The sequence below is a fragment of the Brassica oleracea genome, chromosome C3, assembly GCF_000695525.1.
Source record: "Brassica oleracea var. oleracea cultivar TO1000 chromosome C3, BOL, whole genome shotgun sequence".
NCBI classification, from domain to species: domain Eukaryota; kingdom Viridiplantae; phylum Streptophyta; class Magnoliopsida; order Brassicales; family Brassicaceae; genus Brassica; species Brassica oleracea.
In genome coordinates, this window is record NC_027750.1 from 20,183,871 (window position 1) to 20,192,352 (window position 8,482).

The 8,482-nt window shown below is 37.6% G+C and overlaps 1 protein-coding gene across 1 annotated transcript; it reads left to right on the forward strand.

Annotated features, from left to right (window-relative positions):
• The first annotated feature begins 1,949 nt into the window (after window positions 1-1,949).
• LOC106336038 (GRR1-like protein 1) lies at window positions 1,950-4,755 on the forward strand. The gene is made up of 3 exons (XM_013774751.1): window positions 1,950-2,504; window positions 2,968-3,460; window positions 3,774-4,755. Exons 1-3 carry the CDS (start codon window positions 2,050-2,052, stop codon window positions 4,581-4,583), a joined length of 1,758 nt encoding a protein of 585 aa, XP_013630205.1. The 5' UTR covers window positions 1,950-2,049; the 3' UTR covers window positions 4,584-4,755.
• Window positions 4,756-8,482: the final 3,727 nt, after the last annotated feature.

Genomic DNA, 8,482 nt, shown 5'->3' on the forward strand with positions numbered 1-8,482 from the left:
TTTCCTTTTTCCTTAAACCCTTAGACTCTTTCTTACTTTCCTTTTTAGACGCCACCCGTTCTCGGTGTCACACTCAATCCATTTAACAATCATTCATAGATATCTTATCATTCATCTAATCAGACCGGTTAACATTTCTCTTATGATCCTACGTTCATTTCTTTCTAACCATCCTAGCTCTCAATCACAAACCACAGATCTTCAACCAGTCAAACAATCAGTCAATCATCAATCATCATTAAACCCGTTCGTGTAAAGTTCTTATTCAGTATGAGAGTCCTGATGCAATATGATCTATCATCCTAACAACAAACAAACATGATCTAATCAATCCTAGCAACCCATTCAACAATATAAAAGAGCATGAAGGAGATCTGGGTAGAACACCTCACCTTAGCCTAGATCTGGATCTGGATCTGAGATGAGAGGCGAGAGAAGTGAGGGTTGAGATCCGAGACGCCACACGACCACCACCACCACTCGTGGCTGCTCGCGGCGAGGAGAAAGAAAGAGGCGCGGAGAGAGAGAGAGAGAGGAGGAACGCGGTGAAGTGAGAGAAAGGGGAGAGAGGCGGCGCGGGGAGAGAGAAAGAGAGTCGACGGCTAGGGCTTCTGTTCTCCGGGGGTTCTCTGCAGGGCTTCGCTTCTAGATTTCTGATGAGAGAAAAAGAAGTGGAGGCTTGCTTTTATAATGTGGGGAAAGGGAGAACCCTATGGTTTTCTAGTTGGGCTGTAGAGAACCCATTAGACTTTAAAAGTTTTTAATTGGGCTGGTTTTGGGGTGTTACAAACGGCACCGCTATCTCTTTGCCAAAACTCGAAGACTGCCTGCGAAAAAAAAACAACACCAAAGAGACACGAGAGTCTTTAGTTAAAGAGCACCAATGCGTAAAAACGAATAGCTAATGGAATTAGTTGTTTGTTGTTTACCAGGAGTGGCAGGAGACTGTGTAAGCTATAATCTCACAAGGTTGATAGCAGAAACAGAGCTTCCTGAAGCCCCTGCACCATCATGATCTTCTTTTACACGGGGAATAACAGATGACTCTTGTCCTTGAGTACTGAAGTAGGCTCCTCCTTGGTCGAGAGATATAAGTTTAACTCATCCTAAAATGTCTCACTTTTATAGCCGCCATAATCAAATACACCGATAGAAATTGAGCTACCAAGGATCTTACTTAACTGGGTCTCTTAAAATTCAATGGCTCATTTAAGTTCACTGGCCCATTTCGAATTCTAATACCAATCAAGCCAGAAAAAAGGGAAAAAAGATTGATGCTCTTGAGTTAAGAACCGGTTATTAATGAATCTACAATCTATTTAACCAATTATAACTTTAATTAATTGAAAACAAAACATGCTGCGAGAAGCAAATCGGTGGAGTATTGAGGAAGAGAACAAGTGAAGACTTTTCATCAGCAATATTTGCTAATTAAACGACAACGTTTTGTGGGTTTGGTCAGATTAGTCATCTTTCACTTGTTAGAAATCTTTAAAATGTGACACGTGTAGATAAGACAAGAAGATGAACATTATTGGTTCCCGACAGCAATACAAAGTGGTGGATATTGGAATCCGACTTTTCAGCACCAAAGAATAATAATATGGTAAGAGATGTCAAATAAAAGATGATAGGTATACGTTAGCAAATGGTGTCTCCACTGTACAGATGTTGAATCTTTAACAGCTAAGAATAAGTAAACTACTAATTAAAAAGTTTGAAATCATGTGTGTGATCTGGGTAATTCCATAAATGATTAGATCATATGCACACAGACTACATGTAATATTATGATCGGTTTGGTGGTGTAACTGTTGGTGTAATTATGATTAAGACCACTAAACTAAATTAGTGACCTACACAGACATAGCCGGCGTCCTCACATGGGCAACTTTATTAAAGGTCTCACATGGACACTGTCTCCTTTGTTTCTCCTGTCTTGTCACACTAGTCTTTGTCACTTCACTTCCACAGTTTATATATATTATACCAAAACCTCCATCCTTTCGACTCAGATCACTCACTTCGAATCATATCTCAAACCTCTCGATGGATCTCCGATTACCATCTAAGGTTCTTGAGCATATCCTCTCCTTCGTCGACTCCAACGAGGATCGAAACTCTGTTTCTCTGGTCTGCAAGTCATGGTTCGAGACAGAGCGGCGAACTCGGAAAAGGGTCATTGTCAGAAACTGTTACGCGGTTACCCCCGCGGCGGTTGCACGGCGGTTCCCGGAGATGAAGTCTCTGACTCTGAAAGGGAAGCCTCACTTCGCTGACTACAACTTGGTTCCTGACGGTTGGGGTGGTTATGTTTGGCCGTGGATTGAGGCTATGGCGGCGAAATGCCCGTCTCTTGAAGAGTTGAGGTTGAAGAGAATGGTGGTGACTGATGAGTGCTTGGAGAAGATTGCTGCTTCGTTTAAGGATTTTAAGGTTCTTGTGTTGACTTCTTGTGAAGGTTTCTCTACTGATGGTCTTGCAGCCATTGCAGTAGCTTGCAGGTTCGGTTCTGAACAAAATACTAAACCTTTCTATGTTAAGGTTACAATTAGGCCTTGGTATTTCGGGTATCGGTGGTGGTAGTCAGGTATTTCGGATATTGGTAGTCGGTAGGGGTTAGGTAGGGGTTAGGGGATCCATATAAGAACTTGCAAATTTCTATAAGAACTTGCAAATTTTCGGCTCGGATGGGGTCGAATTGAGATAGTAAATTTTGGAAACGTCTTATCCCGAAATTTTTTAAAATTTATATATATATATATATATATATATATATATATTTGGTTTCCGGTTCATTTCAGTTCCATTATTTTAGATATAGAAATATAGGAACCATTCAGGTATTTTGATGATTTCGGTTTGATTCTGGTTGGGTTTATTGGATCCAGTTTGTTTTTTCAGGCCTAGTTACAAATATCACAAGTAACAACTTTGGTTCCTTGTTGTCTGATTTTTCAAAAACAGGAACCTGAGAGAGCTGGAATTGCGAGAGTGCATAGTTGAGGATATTGGAGGAGACTGGCTTAGCTATTTCCCTGAAACTTTGACTTCTCTTGTCTCTCTTGACTTCTCTTGTTTAGACTCAGAGGTTAAACTTTCAGACTTGGAGCGTCTCTTGAGCAGGTCTCCAAACCTCAAGTCTCTCAAGCTGAATCGAGCTGTGAGTCTAGACGCTCTGGGGAGCTTGCTTCGTCTAGCTCCACAGCTGGTTGAGCTTGGCACAGGTTCTTTCTCAGATAAGCTAGATCAAGAAGCGGTTGCAAAGTTATCACAAGCTTTTTCAGAGTTGAAGGAGCTTAAGAGCTTATCTGGTCTCTGGGATGTCCTCCCTGAGTATATTCCACTTCTTTACTCTGTTTGTCCTGGTCTTACCTCGTTGAACTTGAGCTATGCTACTGTCCAAATGTCTGATCTTGTCGAGCTTATTACTCGATGCTCCAACTTGCAGAAGCTATGGGTGAGTATCATGCATTCTTGTTATTTGTAATTTTTTTTTGGCTATTTTGGTTTATAAATATTTTTTAAAATTATTTGATTATAGTAAAATTGAATATAGTTAACATTTATAAGTATACAAACTATATTATTGAAATTTGAATATTTATTCTAGAAATATAGGATCCAGTTAGATAATTGATAGGATCCAAACGCGAATCGAGCTTCATTTTTCGGAGAAATATGCTCAGGCCTATATATTTTTTTTCTTTTTCATCGCTCAGGCCCATTTACTATGTTGGTTTCTTACTACTAAATGAGACGTTTTCTCACAGGTAATGGACTTGATAGAGGACAAAGGTCTCGAAGTTGTTGCCTCGTCTTGTAAGGAACTGCGAGAACTAAGGGTGTTTCCATCTGGAGCAGGTCTCGATGAAACAAATGTAGCTATGACTGAACAAGGTCTGGTCTATGTATCTGAAGCGTGTCCGAATCTTGAGTCTGTTCTCTACTTTTGTGTCCAGTTTACAAATACAGCTATGGTTACCATAGCAAGAAACCGTCCAAATCTCAAATGCTTCCGCCTGTGTGTAATGGAGCCATTTGCTCCTGATCACAAAACACAGAAGCCACTTGATGAAGGATTCAAAGCCATAGTTGAAAGATGCAAGGATCTTCAACGGCTCTCTGTCTCTGGTCTCCTCACTGACAAGGCTTTTGAATACATTGGGACACATGGCAAGAAGCTTAGGATGCTATCAATAGCATTTGCTGGGGACAGTGACTTGATGCTACACCACTTGTTGTCAGGCTGTGAGAGTTTAAACAAGCTTGAGATAAGGGATTGCCCTTTTGGAGACACTGCTTTACTGGAGAACGCGGCGAAACTAAAAACCATGCGGTCCCTTTGGATGTCATCTTGCTGTGTTAGTTTTGGTGCTTGCAAGCTCCTGAGTCAAAAAATGCCAAAGCTAAATGTTGAAGTCATTGATGAACATCCTCTAGAGACAAGACCTGACAGCTCTCCAGTTGAGAGGATATACATATACAGGACACTCGCAGGACCAAGATTGGACATGCCTGAATTTGTGTGGACAATACACAAGAATCCAGAGATTGGAGTTTCACATCTAGCCATAAAGTAAACTTGCTGTTTTAGGAGTTTCAGCTTCCATGTATGTTTGTCGTCTTTCATATTGTCTTCACCAAAATTGTTGGAATCATCAGCAATATAAGCATTTTAGTAGCTTTGTAATATGTTAAGCAAATCTTGTGTCTTTGTACTAAAGTTTGGAATAAAAAAGATTTCTCACTTTCCTTCACTGCAAGGCTGATCATAAGCTCGCAGGGTTGATGCAAAGATGGTTTGTAGTCTCAGCCAATACATAGCAGAAATGAGAATCATACTAATTGCCTTGTAAATATTTTTTTAGGCTTTCTAATATTCTGTAAATGCTTATTTACCTTGATCAATAAATTTCACATTTTATAAAAAAAAAATATATATATTTACAAGGCAACCCTACCCAAAAACTACAAATGTTTACCTCAAGACACAACATACCAGAACTGAAAGCAAGGTTGTCTTGAACATGAGGTGGCCATGAGGTTCTGCTTCCATAATTTTCAGCAGATTTCTCGATTGATTCAAGAAGATGCTCTCTTCTGTATTTCATTACAGGCTGACCATGTCGCGTCTTTCTCATCAGTTTCTCTTTTGCTACTTTCCTCCGGGATTCAGCCTTTTCTTTGGCTTCATTTTTGCCTGGAATGCAGCTTCTCTCTCCATCTTTTCACTTGTCTGCTTGTACACTTTTTACACACTTTAAATCACACATGAAAGAAGCTGTTTAAATATATAAGATTTGATCCATCATACTACACTTGTATTCGTCTGGACTTTCTTCCTCAAGCAGATCGTGACACAGGTTTCAAAGATTCCTCTTCCTCAAGCCTGATTCTTTGTGTTTAATTCGACATGGTGATATTTGTCCAAATAAGTCTAAATCAAGTGGCATGTGAGATTTTTCTCACATGCTAGAAAGCTCGAGCAAAAACTGCGGTATTGACAGATTCAAACAGTGAGTTGAGCATACAGAAGGTGAAAAATAAAAGAAGAACCGAATAAACCGGACATACTAACCCAATATATTAGAACCAAAGTAACAGACAAAAGATTAAAATATAGTATCAATCTGAAATTCACCAGAGATGAATCCGAATAATTGAATAAAAATAAAAATTTCATTTCAGTTTTCTCAAGAAGATAAGAGTGATAGAAAAGAGAGAGTCTTTATAACCAAAAATGATGATATTTATTTAATGTCAAATAATAACTGAAATATGAAATGTTTTTGAAATGTTTAAATGTGATTTGGTGGGGCCAAACTTTTTGGTCAATGGTCTTTATTGTAATTTTTAGTAATTAATTTTTTTTAGACAAGAACATGATTAACGCTAAAGAGTTCTTATTATTATTTTTTTTTGTCTGATTTATAAGAAAATTTAAAATTAAAAACGAACCAATCGCGTACCGCCACGTGTCAGTGGAGTCTGCGAACAGTATAAGAACCCAAACAAAATCGCCTCTTACAGAAGAGGAGGAAAAACTGGTTTTTATCTGGGACCCACTTCTTAAGAACGAGTCAGGGTTAATGATGGTGTAATTGGTTTGAAAATATTTGAGAAAACCATACCTCAACAAGGTTGGAATGTAAATAACTGATCAATACAATGTTATTTTTTTCTAAAGTTTATCATTTAATATATACAGAATGTTATCGCACCTTTGGTTTCTTAACATTTTTCATTGGAAGTTTTCTAACACTCAAAATCTTTTATTTGGACATCTTTTTACCGTGGCTACACTATTCAAAATATAAACTTATGATGGTGTTTAGTCCAAATGAATTTATTTATTTCATCTAAAAGATTTAGGGAAATGGTCAATGGCAAATGAGTAATTGAAAATAGTGAAATGCATGGCCATAAAACACTCAAAATAAATTAGCGCTGAGGATATAAGAAATAGCCGACTACATGTCACATGTCACGTTTGACAATTTTTAATTATGTTATCTATGTTATGAACCGAATTGTGAATGACTCATGACTAAGAGATTATACTATCAGCGATCCAAGAAAGAGAGAGTCGGCCAGTTTTTCCTTTTTCTTATGTCTTTATGTTTTTCTTTTTCCTAGTTGAATTATGATTTGTACTCTTTCCATTTATCTATGACGGTGTAATCTCCTATAAAATGAACCTCTATGTTATGAATAAATATAAACTTTTCCAATACTTTCACAACACGTTATCAGCACGATTGATCTATAAAACCCTAAGCTAAAATATCGACCATAAACCCTAAATCTCTCACCATTGCTAAAATCCTAATCTCTATCGATCACCTCTCTTTGATCATGACCCTGATTTGTATTCGACCACTGATCTCAAAAAGATCGATCTGTGGACTGATCTCTGCAAGTTTCAGTACGCCTCAACTATTCTAGATTGTACGATCAGCCTGTTCCAGTCTGTGAACAAACTGTTCCAGATCTACGAGTTCTTTGACTGCAAGTACCAACTCGCGTACCAACGATCCCGATCAGCTCAACCTAATCTAAGTTTTCGATCTCTCTCTCTCTCTCTCTCTCTCTCTCTCTCTCTCTCTCTCTCTCTATCGATATACCCTAATCACTTTCGATCTCAACTTGTACCTGATCTCAGCTCGCGGACTGCAAGGAAACAGTTTGGACCAGTCCGCGTAAGGTTCCAGTTTGTACCAGTCCACGTAAGCTCATTCTCTTGGTGGCCATCCAACCCATCAAAGGTTTAAGGTATAACTAAACTCTAAGAACCCAGAATCGAATGAACTAATGTTCAAAGTGAAACCCTAAAATCTGTAAACCCTAAATTACGTGTGCATGGATTGTTTTATTTGATTGATTGAATGTTTCTTTGAGGTTTAAATCCGTGTGAGTTAGGATTGATAGTTTTTATAACCTGATTGAATGATTTGAGGTTTAATATTGCATGTTAGAATCTGTTATAATATAAACCCTAATTCGAATTGATAAACCCTAAAATAGAATCCGTGTATTGCATAATCCGAATTAAATGTTTTGAGGTTTCATATTATACTAGGTTGATAGTTTCATGATATAATCAATTGTTCTGAAGTTTAAGATTATTTGCTAGAAGCTGATTGATTGATAAAACCCTAATTTCGAATTGAAACCCTAAACCCTAATTTGCGTATTCATAAAATCAGATTGCTTGATTCCATCTTGCTAATATCAGCCTTGAAACTAATAAATATCAGCCTTGAAACTGATTAATAGAATTGATAGAATCAGCATTGAAACTGATTGTTTTGGTTTTTCATGATTGAAACCCTATTTTTGGATCGAAACCCTAAATTGTGTAATGCTTGAATCCGTTTGATTATTTTTGATTAGTGATCCAATTGCTAGTCTTGATAAAACCTAATTGAATCTGATTGTTAGTCTAGCTAAATCTCATACCTGAAACTAATTGATTAATTGCTAAACCTTGATTGAATGTTTTAATATTACTCTTGCACATATAGAATCCGATTGCTAAGAATGAGTGCATCATATCTACTTGGCCGTGTGGCCAGTTTGCATCATATATCATCCTGACCAACATGTTTATGTTATGCGCATGATCTGATTATTATCACCTTTGCATGATCTGATTGTTTTAAACTGAGGTTTCATAATTCCACTCCTGTACATATAGAATCAATATGCTAGGTTTGCATTATAACCATATGGCCGCATGAAAACATATAGAAATTGCTTGTTTGGTCGATACCCTTACTTGATAAATCTGTGTGACTTATTATGCATCATATATCACTTTGTCCGTGTGGCCTTATTGCATTATATCACCTTCGGCCGTGTGGCTTGTTTTCTTATTAGAAATGTATTGACTTGATAGCATGTCTTGTTTATAGCCGTATGTTAAATATTTTATGAGATCTAAAATTGATTGATATATGATTTGAGATGTCGAAAATCA

What these genes read in the sequence shown, in the direction of transcription:
- LOC106336038 (XM_013774751.1), top strand. Translation starts at nt 2,050, where the DNA reads ATGGATCTCCGATTACCATCTAAGGTTCTTGAGCATATCCTCTCCTTC. An exon ending in GCCATTGCAGTAGCTTGCAG is followed by an intron (nt 2,505 to 2,967) that starts GTTCGGTTCTGA and finishes TTTCAAAAACAG; the next exon opens with GAACCTGAGAGAGCTGGAAT. An exon ending in CCAACTTGCAGAAGCTATGG is followed by an intron (nt 3,461 to 3,773) that starts GTGAGTATCATG and finishes GTTTTCTCACAG; the next exon opens with GTAATGGACTTGATAGAGGA.